Here is a 16,265-nt window from a genome sequence, read left to right as displayed (position 1 = left end):
CTTTCCCATGGATTTTAGGTACTTAGCTCCTGGGTATCAAGCCAGATTGAGGAATGCACAACTCTTCAAGTACTGTAAGAATCTGTGCAGACACAGCATCACACAAAAGCTTTGTGAAAAACACAGGAATAGAATTATACTTTTTAACAAGACATTTTTCTGCCCGAAACATAAAATCACCTTCCTAATCTTCCCACAGTTCTCATCCTCATTAGTAACATACTCTGCAACAAAGGAGGTAGGAGTTTCTGCACTTCACAATGATATGCACCCAAGTCCTCCCTGTGCAGGGTACAAAGAAGAGACCATGCAGAAGATAAAGAATGCAGCAGCATAGCTGCAGATGGTCATAATACATATCCTTGACACTGCGATGAATTTTTTTTCTGGACAGTTCTTCCATTGTGTAATAGAAACACTGCTTTAAAGAAGAACTAGAAACATATGTTCAGCACAAGCGACACTGTCAAATGATTGAGATACTAAGCATAGGAAGTTTGTTTGAAAAAAAGACCAAGAAAAGCAAATAAGTAACAGACACTTGGCTGAGCACTACTTTCATTTCAGGGACATAGTCGAAAAATTTTAAAGTTCTTTGTGCACTGCTCGTAATTTCAGCCCTACAGATGAAACAGACTATGGGAAAGCAACTGCTTTCTTTCATCAAGCCCATCAGCTTTAGGTGAAAAAGACAGGTTGAACATTTTGCAGTATTAATATATTAAAGTACCTTCATACTAAAGTAGCAACAAGATTAAAATAATGTATTTCTAATGTAGTTTTAATGCTAACACTGAATTATTTTAAAGTTTTTGCACATATGTTATAAGTTATCTTATTTCCCACCCCTCTCCATTTGGCCAAGACAAAGTTATGCAGCTGAAGAGAAAATAAAAAATTCAACAGCTAGAATATTAAATGCAGTTCTTCATGTATTCTTGCATAAGTGACAGTAGCTGATTTGCTCTGAATTTTAATGACAACTGTTCTTTGAAATTTTGGTACCCTTATCTTAATTTCAATCTCAAATCCAGGCAAGCTAGATACTATGTTTTGATTTCCTTATTAAACTGAAATCCATTAAGGCTGTGAGGGTATTCTTGGCTTGTGAATTTGCTATCTTTGCAGACAAGCAGGATACTGGTTCCTTTGGTCATGCTAAAAATGCAGTCCACATAAAAGTGACAAAAAGGAAAAAACACACATCACCGGTGTGATACAGGCTGTCACTGCCAGTAGGGTGGCATGAAAGCATGGCTCCAAGACATATCACAGTTGCTGTAACGATATACTTATATGATAAAAAAGGCATAAAAGCAAAGCATTATAATATTTATCGTATTTAGGGTGTGCTGTCAATCTGCAATATATGAAGTTAATTTAGCATTTAGGCTTCAAAATTCAAGTAGAGTAACGTTACAGCAAACAAGTGCCAACCAAAGTGAGCCTACTGGCATACAGGTGAATTGCAAGGGTAAACTGATAGCTTGTGGTTGCACCAGAATCTGCCACATACAGACATGTGTGAGCTTCCAGCTGCTGCTTGCTGAGTCACAGCTTGTCTTATAATTTGATATAAAGAAAGAATGTATTGACTTCTTTTAGAAGCTGAAGTAGAGGATGAGGAAACAGCAACTAACTAATAAAGGTAAAGAAGAACATGTCTTAATGATGTGAAGAGACAACCCTGTCCCAAGCACTATCAGCAACCTACAAATTAGGCTTGTTTCCATTCTGATTTAGTGGTATAAGCATTCATGTGGTAACTATCACTGAAACATCTGAGCACACTTTACAAGCACAGTAGCAAACATTACCAGCTCTCTCAAATAGGAGCCCACACTCTGACTCCATCCAGCACCAAATCTGTTTGCCTTAAGAACTGCAGAAAACTATTCAAGTAGGTTATGGAGATCAGAGACTTCCTGAACCAGATGTTACCAGAGAGTTGAAGAAATGAGCTCTACATCTTGTTCTCATTGTAAGCAAGTTTTGGCCCAGAAGATGATCTTCGATATCTGACTGGGCTGTTCAAAGCAAAATCCTTGGCATGCACCTGCCTTTCTAATGCTTCAAGAGGCAAAACAAACGCATCGGAGGTTATTCACAGGTCTACAGCGCTGAACGTACCAAGTCCTCTGCTGTTACTGGCTCTCCTTTCTTGTTATTAGCCACCACCATTTTCCCAAGCCTTTCCTTCATGTCTTGCAGGCTGGTGGTAAGTGCCAGGATGGCCATAATTTCACTTGCAACAGCAATATCAAACTGAGCCTGTAAAATAGAAATAAGGATCATGAACCAAGTCAAATACTCACAGGGAATCATCAGGAATAAACTCAGGAAAGACAGATTTCATACTGAAATTCAAATGAGTTCTAAAAATGTAACCCACAGCTTTTGAGATTACTCAGACTAGAGTAACTTTGTTCATAGTCCCTCATTAATGTTCTCTGTTACACTTCATTTACTTCGGGACCAGTCTGGCAGAGTGCTTAATTCCTTGGCTTACTTTATCCTTACCAGAAGCTCCCTGAAGGACCAAGAATTCTTTTTCTGTGGCAAAAAAGAAAATCACCAGATGTGTTTTGAGCTTTACTGGCATGAGTACAGAATTGTGTTGGTTTTTGTTTTGTTTTGAATTTTTTTTAATGCTCTCCAAAAGTGTTTTAGTCTTGTTTCAAAAACATTCTTGTTTCATTTGATCATTCTTTTTCTACACAAACTCAAAACTTTAATTCTGTGCTGCTAGGTCTTGTGCTTGACCTATGATAATGTAAAATATATCTTTGTTCCCCCCATTTTTTAAAAATGAACAAATATATAAGTTAAAAAAACCCATCAAGAACTATATGTGGCATAAGTTCTATTGTTCTTGTAGACATACATTCAGACAGTATTTCAGCACAACATAAACTGTAGCCCCTACTTCTCTTTAAGAACTTGCAGTATACATTAGCAGTATTTGTACTAATTTACTATTAGTAAAGCCCAGGCGCATACTGTCAAAATGTAAACAGAGAAGGAAGACAAAGTCACTAATGTATTACGTGAGAGGAATGCAATGTTGGGGGTGAACAAGAACTACAGCTTCTATAGTAATCTCTCCATATTCAGCGATTAAAGTCTACACAAAAGTTTAGTAATTTTCTGTGTCAGAACTCTACCAGATGTATCCCATACTGACTAATACCAGATGAATCTGTACTAATTGAGGGTGTTGCCTGTTTTTAAGAAGCATCTACATGGTGAGTTCTTCAAGATATAATTTTCACCATTCCTATACATTTGCCTAGTAATTTAACAGCTTTTGCCTTTTTTTAACCTATATTCCTGTTTTTAGGTTCTGTCTTGACAGCTACATTCCAGGGTAGCCCTATTCATACTGACCTCTATGTACCTGCATGTTAATCTAAATTTCTGAAGACACTTGAGCACTTTTATGCATTGGGCACAGAGAGGAGAGATATATACCACATAAACCAAAAAAATAATCCTGTAATTGAGATTTTCAGCATAGGGATTCAAATAAAATGCTGAAGTTACAAAGAAGATTTTCTGTATTTCCTAGAAGCAGTTCTATACATAGCAGAATAGCTGGGTACACAGTGAACACCGTCAGCGTTGCGATGACATGGATGCTACTTTTCTAAATGCTCCTGGTAAGTCACTGCAGCATATATAAGACAGGAAATAAATCTGAGAAATCTATGCCCAAAATGAATATTGGAATACTGTCAATTTTTATCTGAATATCAGGAGACAAAAAAAAAAAAAAAAAGGTTTTTATTGTAATTGTTTCCCTATAAACCCCAAAAGACAGGAAAAAGAATCCTAGGTAGATGTTCAAAGAGTGACACAATATTTAATTGAAAACACAGGCACAAAAGACTGTGGTAGCAGGTGCTATTTTAACTCTAATAACCTTTATACACCTATGAACTGCTGACAGAAGCCTTAGCTGTAAAGTTCGTTCTCTATTGATGAAAGGATCCACCCACATGAATTCAATTGCAGGATCAAGGGCATCAGTCATGTAATACTCTTTAGAAACCACAGCATCCCTGTTCATTAAAATGCAGTTTTGTGCCTGCTGTGCTCTGCCATTTTACACAGGTGTCATTGATTTTAAGAGTGCTAGAACATCACTCCAAATATTCATAAAATGCATCTGTTAACTATGAAGTACTGTTTTCTCTGGATCTCTGGCTAGGCTCTGAAATGAGTTTTCCTAACTGTTCTCTATTTCTTGAGTCACTAAGTCCACATTAAGATGCGAATGGATATGCATCAGTCCAACACATCAAAACTGAAAGCATCAAGGTCATCTTAGCCAAAACAGTACAGAAGCAACATTTGACAGACATATATCAACTAGTACTCTACAATAAAACAACCCATATTTAACTCAGCAGCATAATTACAGTGGTAAAATGCTGCGCAATAAGGCTGTCAGAACCTGGCTCAAAGCTAATAATCACACTGAGTCACTGAAATAAATCTAAACATAGGAAAATATCTCAAGTGTTGAAGGAACTTGTACCAACTATAATATTTTGTAGTTCCAGACCATTATCGGAGATGAGTATTAGCTAATACTGAATTTTCTGTAAGTTATAGACAGTAAAGTCTCTACTCTGTGTGTTCAGAACCAAAAAAAGTGAGCATTTCTAGTGGGAGGTGTCCCTGCTCATGGCAAGTGGGTTGGACTGGATGATCTTTAAGGTCCCTTCCAACCCAAACCATTCTATGATTTCTCTCTCAAGTTTTTCTCTCCAAATTGACTGTTCTACCTATTGAATTGAGCAAGAATATTAATGCTGTTTTTTGGCCTCTGTACTCAGGCACAAAATTTAGAAGTGATGGTTTGAAATCTAGTCTGAAATGATAAAGATTAAAGACAGGATTTGCAAAATTAATGAAAGCCTTATCTAAACCACAAAAGCTATTTATGTCACCTCAAAACAGCCAGAACCTCAGTGTTAGATCTGCACCAAATTAGGAGCAACTCTACATCATCACAATGAGTTTGTTCTTCTTGGCACTGCTGTTCCACACTGCACTGTTTCAGAACTGTATTTACTCACATGACATCAGGAACTCTTGTTCAGATAGTGTTGGAAAAGTCTGACTTTCAATTTATCTATAAGTTCTTTAATAAGCTTCCAGAAGCTCTCATACAGTAACGTAAGTTAGTCTTTAGCACTGCTGAAAAGTACACACATGCTCATTTTCTGACCTATCCATTCAAGCCTGGATGTAAAAATTAGGCACATGTTTAAAGTTCTTATAGTTTAGATCCCAAACTTGAAATGCATGATAGGGAAACTCTGAACAAAAGTTAATGGTCATTTTCAGTTTTCACCAGTGGGACCATCAACACATGACCCACCCCTCTCCCCAGTTTTTAAACATTAAATTTAAATACAACTTATATAGTTTGAGGGACTCAAGTAAGAAAAATATACAAAGTAACCTTATGAGGGCATAAGGGCCCATTTTATACTCATAGGATGACAATGAAATTTTTTGCAGGTGCTTTCAATACACTGTGCAATATGCATTGATTAATGTTTCTGAAACATCGGACTCAGTTACTCATTAACACTATTATAGTTTCACTGCAAGAACATTATACAACAGCAACAGATGTCAGCATGGCAATTCAAAGAAGTATGCTGAAAGAACTGAAGAAACATCTCCCAGCCTCTAAAGCAAAGTCTGTCCAGAATGAGATATATTAACTGCCTTTACATACCTGACGGACAAATCTTTTCTCTGTATTTGCCTGTCCAACTGTTATTTTGCGCAGGAACCTGTCATTTGTATCCACCACTGAAATAAGAAAACAGCAAAAGCAAAATGTGTTAACAAGAGCTCATGGATATGGATGTTTTTCAAGGCATCCCTTTGTTATACGTGTAAGATTCAGTTATTTGAACAGCATAACTAGACAGCCATGCTCCTGCACGTTACCATTAGTACTGACTTGGTTTTTTCCCTTTTAATTGATGCCATCAGAGGACAGGTTGGAATAAATACAATTTCTCTGAACAGTTTTTGACACTAACAGATTCTTAACACTGTAACATATAAAGTAATATTTTACCTGCATTAGAAAAATCTGTCTTAGTATGTACAATGCACCTCAGACCTACCTCAAATCATTTGCTTTGTCACTGACTTGTTAAGAATTGATTTTAAGACAGTATAATGTAGGTTAAACTTGGTCTGATTTGCTTTTAAAGGATGATTACATTGTCAGATTAGTTCTTCCAGACAAGTCACTTTCTTGCCCATCACAGTAACTAACTCCACATTCAGCTGCACAGCATTCAAAGGAAGTTATTTTCCAACTGTCAAGACCAACCATCTGCTATTTAACACAACTTCAACTTCAGATAATTGTATTTCTAACCTGGAAACACTTTTGGTATTGCAAGGGCATGTCCAAACTATCTTGTGGAATTGCTAACTTCACTAACAATCATTGTAAGCTAGGTTCTGCAATTCTGCACTGACAACACTCAATTTCAAATATGCTTTTGTAGAAACCAAAAGGCAATACTAAGAATAATCAAAGAGCTCTCTCATCTGCTGAGAACTGATCACAAGGCTTTTAAGGAAGAAACATTACAAGGATGTTTCTGTTTGTGAGAAAACTAGACCAAACTCCAAGACCTCTCCTTTCCAGGAATGGCAATGCCTACAGAATATAAATAGGCTCCCTCTTTCTTACAGGCTCTTTAGCCCTACAAACGTTTCAATTTGCATCTACCCTAAAAGAAAGGATGAAAGGTACTCTTGATCCATTCAGCATGTAGCTTGGCAATCAAGTCAATCTTTCGGTAAATCTGAGTCCTGTTCATTTAGAGGAAGAGAAACAAGGAACCTCTGGAGAAGTTATCTGTACTGAAGGTCAGTGAAATCACCTGCTGCTTTTGGAGATTAATGAATTTGCCTGTACAGAAAAGGATGATGACATAATTCCCCAAGAATAAGAAGGACTTTGAATCTCAGTCCTACACAACCTCAGTTCAGGGTTGTGAGTGAACTGGGAGAAATGCAAGATTTAAGCTACTTCCCCTTCTTGGACATTTCTCATGGGGCTGTTGTAAATACCATACGTGCCTTTTCCCACTGCATGGTATTTAGGCCCCTAATTTCCTCAGGAATTCTGCTTGAGGGATGGTGCAACACAGATTTGGTTAACTCACTTTGGTTTCTGTTTATATACAGTCATACTTTAAAATACTCTAAAGTACTGGCAGAAATTGCAGAACAGAGTACATGGAAACAGTAGCCTCATACCAAGCTGTGGTACCATATGTCACTGTAAAGCCATATGGCAAGCTGATCTCTCAAGCACAAACTTACCCCCTTCTCCTCTTAGGAAGCTCAGTCTCTGCCTTAAGCAGACCTAAATCTCTTTCCTGCCTACCCAGGTGCTGCTGAGAGCAGGAATTAGCCTTCCCACCAGCCTGGACAGGCAATGAGCTGCCTTTTATCTGGCCCTTCCTTGTGAAATCATGCAACCTGAACACCATTACCATGAAATTATATCTATCTTTGCAACTCTTTCTTATCACTGGGACACACTGGCTTTCTCACCTTGGTCAGAATTTGTTCTTCAGGAAGATTCCAATAGCTGCACTTAGAAGTAGTACGATAAGAAAGATTATTTTTTTGCCACAAAAGCAATTTTTCCTTTTCCAGATTTTTCCTCTTCCTTACCCAAAGTCAATGTTTCAGGAAAGCTTAGGTTCAACCAAGTGTTAAGTTTAATGTATCTACTTCCTTATCCTCTAGATATATAAACAGGATCTGAATACCAGGGGAAGGTTAAGTAGGGGGAAGCTTTCCTTCTCTTCAGCATGTTGCACCTGTTCCAGTTAGTACAAGATGAAAATGAATTTTAAGCTTGTGACACATTTAAGGAAACAGGTCTTGACTAAAATTAATCTTCAGATAATCTGATAGTATTCTCTTCTGCCATAAAAATTCCCTGGTACGTAACAAGCTTCTCAGACACATGGATTGCAGAAACAGTCCCAAACAAAACATTTTCCAAGTTACCTGAAACAGTTCTAAAAACATTTTTTTTCTTAAATGTTCAAAATATGTATATGTAATGTAATATATACATGTAATGTAAAATATTATATAGAGTTGTGTGGAATAAGAAGTTTCACTAACATTGAGATTACTTAAATAATGCACTTGAGGTTAACAGCAGTTGAGTAGAATCATGGAATCGTTATGGTTGGAAAAGGCCTTTAAGATCAAGTCCAACCATTATCTAACTCTTTCTACCATGTCCCCTTCTAAACCATGTCTGTGAGCACCATTATCTAGATGGCTTTTAAATACATCCAAAGGTGGTGATTTTATCAGCCTCATCTTCCTGATTGGGTATTCTGTAACAAACTCCCACTGTAATGTTGCATCCTCCCAAACCTGTGCTGATAGAAACAATGAGTTGTATTACACTAAATATTTATATTATTCCTTCATCCTAATACAGGTCTGTTCCATGTAGACACACTGTGTGACTAATAAAAAACATCTTATGCCACATTCCCCAGTATTATCTTGAGAAAAATATCCAAAGTCTGAGATTACATGCACACAAAGGGCACAATAAAGCATGGCTGAGACTCTTCACTTCTCAACAGATTCACCTTATTCACTCTGAGCATCATGTAACATTCCATTTAACAAGGATTTTGAACTAATAACTTTGGTGTTTGAGAACTTAGGAAGAAAATTAAATCCAATGGAATTTAGTTCAAGACTTCATGCAAAGCTTACTTGCTTAAAAAGAGATACAGAAGTTGAGGTGAACACTGAAACTTAGCCCGACATTAGAACTGTAAAATGCAGAAGGGACTTGTCCAAGGGTGTGAGAGTGGATATTGGTTTGCTTGGCATACGTAGTTGAAACTGTACCACATCTTTCACCTCTTCTTCCTAACAAAGCAAACAACTCAAGACACACTAAAAAAATCACATAGTCTCTGAGACATATTTAGTCTCTGAGCTATTTAGGTGGCTGAGCTGGGGAGGATGAAGGACCAAAATCGAGTAAGAACAACCAACCTAAAACCATACTAGACACAGTTAAGAAAAGAATGGATAAGATTTGTAAAATGTACAGAAAAGCCACTTTCATGTTTTAAGATATATTATCTAATGTGAAAGAGACAAAGGACATACTTAAGCTGTCAGAGCAACCTATCCTTCAGAATATTAGCAAAGTCTCTTGAGTTACTACTGATACTTTATCAAGTTTAGAGCAACATACTGCATCCAAATTTGTTACACACCTCCATTTCCCACTCGCAAATGAGTTGTTCTTACCATCAGAGAGCAGAAACAGCTCTGATACAGGTAAAGTTAAGCAAATAAGGAAATGAGTTATGATTAAATCCAGGCGGAAGTGAGGCTTTCTGACCACATACCTCTTTGCCATGTTATGGTAGATGGGTCAATATCAAGGCGTGAAAATTGGCTGATCTCCTCTTCTGTTAAAGTCCCAGGATCAGTCTTGTTTATTCCAAGCCTCTATACAGAAACAAGTTAAAGAAACACAATGAAGTGGCTTTTTTACTTCAAAAGGTATAGCTGCTCTGGCTGATCAACCCCACTTTCAGCAAGCGTTTTGTAAAGAAGTATGTCAGGACCAAAACTATTTAAGAAAAAAAAAAAAGGCCAGAGGAAACCATCTGTAACTAAAATAGGGGTAAATGTAGATGTTGAAATGAAACAAGAAAGGAGAAACACAGGCCATTAGATTAACAGTATTTTCTTATATAGAAGAAACTCCTAATGTAAACCAAAGAGAAAATTCAACATTATCAGTTGGTAATTATTGCTTGCTCTAGTTTGTGGAAATCTTTGAAAGAACCATACATTGTCTTCTGTGAGTCCTCTTTGAATTAAATAAAAATTTCTGCTCTAAGAGCCTATAATCCATAAACTCAGTCACTTATAGTGAATGAGCCAATACCTTCTGGCTTTTACAGATTCACTATTTAAGCAACACCAAACAGGTTTTCTTTTTTAGGTGAATCTACATAAAGATGGATCAGAAAGCTGTGTTTAAGAACTATAGTCTTAAAAAAAACCCAACAAACTTCATTTTCTTGAGCATTAGAAAGCATTCCTCAGTGAATTAACTGACATGCTTACACTTGAGGACTAAAAATAATGCAAATCTAAAGGTTTAAAAATACTCAATTTCGAAGAGATACCACAGTTACTTCCCTATTTCAACCAACAGTTATTTCTAGAAAGCTGGGGACACCCTTTTTAGAGTATTAAAGCTGTTCTTGCAATGCTCCTTTTTGAGCATTGGTCAAAGAAAAAAGCTGATGGATCTGGATGCAGATGGGAGTTAAGACTCAGAGTTGATGTGGAAAAGTAGATAAAGAAAAGACTGGGATAGAGGAAGTTAAAGAGAAGAGGTAAGGTAAGGAGGTCTTAAGTAAATAATTACTAGGAAAAAGACAAAAAAAGCTGAGGAGCAGAGCAATACAAAAGGTAGCTCCTGACATGAGACAAGCAGTTTGGGACCTTCTGTAAGTCCAAACCATACATGTAAGAGAGGAGTTTCAATCTTAATAACCCTCCTTTAAAACAATGCAACCCCTTCCCATAATGACTTTTTTTATATTAGAGTTTGGGGTTTTTTAGGTATTAGGAATCCTTACACTAAAAATAATTCACGGCAACATAAATCAGTTATATTGGAATTTATGATGCGTGTATTTTAATGTTATAAAGGCAAACTTTTTCTAACTAATTTGCAGCTCATGTGAGGAGAGAGAAACTCATTCCAACTGAAGAGATAGTTGGTACGTCATGAATAACCAAAATGCTCCCCTACCTGTTACCCTACACACAGTGTAAACAAGGACAAAATGAAAATATTCCAAAATTCTGAGAGAGCTACTCTGCCAAAGAGTCAAGCAGGCATCATCCACATTTTAGTTTACTGGCATTCAAATGAGCAGCACAAAAGCTTAAAATACTATAAAAAACTTCTTTTCCCCCTGCAAATAGAAGCTGGTATTATCTCTATCCTTCTTTCCAACCCCCAGTTCCAAGTGTGCATTTGGCAGCAATCCATTGCTCTCCAGTGACTCTGAAAGCACTGGTCAGGAAAAGCCAACAACAAACATGGAAATGGATGCAGAAGACTGAAGCTGTCGTAAAGGGTCATATTCAAGGGATTCATACTCTCCTTCCCCTATGCTAGTGGACTGTGCTGCTCTTTAGTTATTAACAGAATGGCAGCCTCAAATCCAGATATGTTACTCATACATGAATTGCATAGGAACCTCTTCTGCAAGCACTCAGGAAGTAAGATGGGCTGAAAAATATCCTATACACACAAATGTACTTCTACCCCTTGAAGGACACTGTCAAAATGACATCAATAAAACTCCAGAGGTATATGCTATAATAAACTTTCAGAATCAGAAAATACTGCAAAAGCAAAGAATGTGAGCTTTCAAACATGACTTTACCATAATAGGAAAAGTATTTTAAAAACTCAAATATTTCATCAGGAAAGACACAGCATTTAAAAACAATATTGGTTTATTTCAGGAGAAAAAAATAGCAAAAATGTTAGTTATGAAGATAATATCAGACCCAGATCCTATTATCTCAAGGACAATGCTTTCAGAAGAAAAGTCTGGACTTGATAAATTAGTGAGGGAGGTTTAGACAAACTCAATCCCATACGTAAAAAATTTTAAACAAGTTGCATAAGAGAATATGTTTTATGAAGAGATACTATAATTGAGGAGAAACTACATTAACAACTTACTCTCAGACGGGCAAGCTGAATAGCAGAAAATCCTCTCATGCCATTAACTACAGGAACCAGTCTATTATACAAAGCCTAGAAAAACCACATGAGAAGTTAATGAAAGAAAAAGCTACAACCAGGAACTAGTTAAATAAAAAGCTAATATTTTTATTTTATTCAGACTAATTTCAGTAAGACTTTCCCAGCTACATAAGTTGTGGACTTCTGGTCAGAGGTTCAAGAAACAATTCTGAGAAGGTGGTAGGCTTTTAAGCAACACCTATGACTTAACAGTCTAAATCAAATTATCAAAACTACTATGCTTTTATGTTTCATTAAATAAATGCATTCTTCTTGAAATTTGGAACCTTCTAAAACTTTAACCAAGGTTCAAATTATTCAAACTATAAGTAACATCTGCAAACTGGCCTAAATGCACATTTGTGTTGTACCAAGTAAATGGGATATGCCAGCCCTGCTCAGGTTTAACACTGTAGCCAAAAAGGAGGCTCCTTTCTTCACTTTATCCCTTCCCTTTAAAGACTGACATTTGTCTTAAGGTCACAACAGATTAGTGGAGGAAGGAGGAACTAGTATATTTTCCCACAACCCCTTCTTCTAAAGGTACATCATACCCAACTATACATCAGAGGTGTAATTTTTAACTTTAAAAGGAGTATACAAATTATTAAAAAGAATAATATTATATAAAAGAAAACATCTTTAGTACAGTCTGAAACAGCTAACAAAGTTTTGGGTATAAGATTCTTATCTTAAAGACCACCTTATGACAGCTACGGGCCAGAGAAAACATATACTATAAGAAAAATTTCCCAGCAGAACACACAATGGCTTCAGCAATAGTTTCTGTTTACACAGTGAAAATATAAAAAAAAAATCAAATGATTTTGCTTTGAAATGTAGTTTATTGAAAAAATGAAACGAAAAATATAATGTAGATATCAGAAAATAATTCTCACCTTATCAGACTGAGTGCTCTCATGCAAGACCCTAGCATCAATAGCAGCAGCCAGCAAATTATTTGCAGCAGTTATAGCATGAATATCTCCAGTCAAATGAAGATTGAACTAGAAGGTTAAAACAACAAAACCTTTTTATAAGAAATGCAATTTATTAATCTCAGGCAGATTAGCAGCAACAATCATTGCTATCTCCTTGAGACTGCAGCTCTGATTAGTCTTCTGTCAGCATAGATGAAGTATTATCAGGCTGAAAACACACCGAGCTTTATGAAGGACTTGTTTTCACCTGAGTAAATCGTAAACCACCTTTAGTTTAGCCAAATAAAGACACAAACATCTTTATTCATTGCTAAATGATCCCAGAATGAAGAGTCTAGGGCAACGGTTCCACATCACTAATACTAAATCAGTTTACTGTCAGTACTTACTAATTCACCTGGATCAGAGATGCAGATTTCTGCCTAATCCCCCAAAACACACATGCTGGCTTTGCGGGGGGGTGTATGCCAGCTTTCTTCTAGCCATGGGAGGACTGCCTATACCTGATCAGGCATTAACTTTGTTGATAAAAAGTTTGTCCAGCAAAGTTTTGTGGAAAAATCTGAAATAAGCAGTTTAGATTAGATTAGGACTTGTGTTACAGCTGTACTGTATTTTTTTACTTATCTCTGACAGAAGGCGGCAGAAGGTCAGTTTTAATTGCACTGCAGCACTAATTGCAGAGGGTTACTGACAGCCACCAACATGAGCTCTTGACTGTGCTCAGGGGATCAAAACTGTGACTAAGTGCTACATTAGGGCTCTGCTTGGACCAGCTGTGCACTTTCATTTACCAGTCTGGGCTACGGAGTGGTTTGTTGAGCTCTAAATAAGACTCTTTTGGGGTGAAACCATAGTGCATTTCCACACAAGCACTGTGGATATACACATAAGCTTAGCCATACTAACCTTACATGTCCCATTGCTCAGAGAATCTGCTTGCATTTTACACTCTGGAAACCAACACAAAACCCCACTACCAACTACAGCATGCTGAAGTCCCTGGGCACACAGCTAAACCTGCTAAGGGAGGGAGGCTAAAGAACTCTCAGTATGGCCTCAGCCCATCCCCATGGAGGTGCCCAATGTCTGTGCTAGGTCTGTCCCAGTGCCTTCAGCTGCCTATTTCTGGTTGGCGTGGGACAGACCCTGGCTGACAGGCCACCCTCATGTGGAGCCACAGCCTCTGCAGCTCCCCAAGAGCCTGCACTCGGGAAGAGGAATTTTTCACAGGAGACTTCTCTGTTTTATCACTGCTGTTGAGTCAAAGCACCTTCCTTTTACTTATTTAGCAAAAGTTGGGGCATTTACCCATCTGTAGTACCCCCACACTCCACAGCCCCTCTTCGCATCACACAGCAGGAACATGGAGAGGACCTGGACCTCTCCAAAGGTGGTCCAAAACAAGGACCACCCCAATTCTCCAGGCCAAATGCTGCAGTGACCACCTCGGCCTGCCTACCCCTCCCTGAGGGACAGGGACTTGCAGCCTCCCCCACTGTCTCACCTCCTCCATGGGTATCACTTGAGCATATCCACCACCAGCTGCTCCACCTGCATAGGAAAGCATATGGTCACATCAGACTCGCACCAGTTTTGGAAAAAAAACTCCACCACCCTTAAACACACAAAGTGTTGATGACACATTTCTCAGCATTTTAATTTCTAGTAGGTGATCAATGATGCACATAAACAAACAGGATTTCCTTAAACCTTCCTGGCTTTTTTTAGCAGGCAGTAAAAAAGGGAATTCTTGATCTGAAATGAAAGCCCACACACGATGGCTGGCCCATAGTTTGGCAACATGAGGGCTACCTCCTGCTCCTGCCCCGATTTAAGACACAGTCATGCACATGCAGCTATTGGGCAGAAAGATGTAGCAGTCACAAGCAAGCACTGCTTCTGAACAAAACCTTCACATCCTTGCCTGGGTGCTCCTTTGCCACTGCCTCTCAGGGTACAGGAAAAGGAGTTTGCACAAATTGAGTGGAAGGATTAAAGCACTCACATGCGCCAGTCTTGGCTGAGAAGCACCAAGCAACAGAAGCCTTCCAGCTGAAATCAAACTTGTTAACTTAAACTTCAGCAAAGCAAAGTAGAGTAGATGGGGAGTGCTTGCCCAGTTAGGCACCAATCTCAGCTGAGAAATGGCAAAAAAAGATTGCATTATTTCCTATCAGCATTGAAGCTTGAACTCCAGCTGGCTCTTACCTGACCCTCAGGCTCTTAAAGGGTTTCTAGGCAAAAAGGCAGCAGCCCACAATTAGGGGTGACAACTCAGAAGAACAGAAAGAAGAGTTTCAGACCTAGCCAAATGAATGATGCAGACACGGCTGTACCATAGGCATAACTGCCACCTTCCTTAGCTTGGATATTTCCAATTAATGTCAGTGTATTTAAGACTCCTTCTCAAGGAATAACTAAACAGTTACATTTAGAGACAACTTTAGAGAGTGTCCAAGCAGAGAAGTGGCTGGAAGGGTGTGTACTTGCACAAAACTCCTCCTGGCTAACACATCCCCAAGCCTTTCGTTATGTTTGGGTGTTATCTCCATTATCAATATACATTAAGTACATAAACATAGATATGAACCTTGCAGGGGAAGATGTGCGCAAGAAACCTTCACCTATTAGTTATATACTTAGCAAAAAAAAAATCCAATATGCTACCATTCAGGCATTGAGATAGTGAAGTAACTAAGGAATTAATAAAGAAAACAAAACAAAACAAAGCAAAAAAAAGAGCAGTATTTCCTTTTAATCTGAAAGAGGTCACAGAGGTCTGCAAATATTAGGTACCTTTAACTCCAAAAGTAGGTCCTTGGGAAGGCTGTCTCAGACAGGCAAAAGAGTTAATGTTAAGGTGTGCAGTAAGCGCCTGAACAAGACCAATTGTGACTGTGCTTTTCCCCTCTCCTAGGGGTGTAGGGGTTATTCTAGAAGAAAAAAAAAATAAAAATTAATCAAAATCTTTGCTGATGTCAGCCTGGTGAAGGATACTAGAACTTGCAGCTTTTTATTTCAATGTAGAATATTTGTACAGCAAATTTCAATAAGATTACTTTATCTCCACAAAAATTTTGTCATGATGTTAGCTCCTAGCTCAAGCTGGAATGCTAATATACATGTGTCTTTTATTTAAGCAATTTATTATGATAGCAGAAAAACAGAAGATTATTCTGGCAAAAGTTCTGAAAGAATATATTGAATTTAGATGTTTTTATTACAGCACAAAAGTCTCACCAGTTTCATTAATAAACCATCCATCAAGATACTCTGAGCACATATTAATACTTTTCTGTAGTAATGCATGAGATGCTTTACTGCCACTGCTCAAACTTTGAATGAAGTAATAGAATACTTTAAATTAAATAACTGACATACTTGTTTGTAGAGCTCAACTACTCTTCTCTGGCTTCCATGTCATC

General features: G+C 37.8%; 1 protein-coding gene across 1 annotated transcript in view; it reads right to left on the bottom strand.

Moving 5' to 3' along the window:
- Positions 1 to 15,773, bottom strand: part of LOC104547099 (monofunctional C1-tetrahydrofolate synthase, mitochondrial-like) — a gene marked incomplete at both ends in the record, with an annotated part of 19,925 nt that extends 4,152 nt beyond the window's left edge. Inside the window, 7 exons of the mRNA XM_010192671.1 lie at positions 2,131 to 2,271; positions 5,756 to 5,832; positions 9,459 to 9,561; positions 11,834 to 11,908; positions 12,796 to 12,903; positions 14,345 to 14,391; positions 15,637 to 15,773. Of these exons, the coding sequence (XP_010190973.1) occupies positions 2,131 to 2,271; positions 5,756 to 5,832; positions 9,459 to 9,561; positions 11,834 to 11,908; positions 12,796 to 12,903; positions 14,345 to 14,391; positions 15,637 to 15,773 (688 nt within the window). The remainder of the gene's footprint in view (positions 1 to 2,130; positions 2,272 to 5,755; positions 5,833 to 9,458; positions 9,562 to 11,833; positions 11,909 to 12,795; positions 12,904 to 14,344; positions 14,392 to 15,636) is intronic.
- Between the last annotated feature and the right edge of the window lie 492 nt (positions 15,774 to 16,265).

This window comes from Mesitornis unicolor, unplaced genomic scaffold (genome assembly GCF_000695765.1).
Source record: "Mesitornis unicolor isolate BGI_N332 unplaced genomic scaffold, ASM69576v1 scaffold51659, whole genome shotgun sequence".
NCBI lineage: Eukaryota > Metazoa > Chordata > Aves > Mesitornithiformes > Mesitornithidae > Mesitornis > Mesitornis unicolor.
Note: the sequence above shows the minus strand (reverse complement) of the source record. Positions and strands in the feature narration are given on the sequence as shown.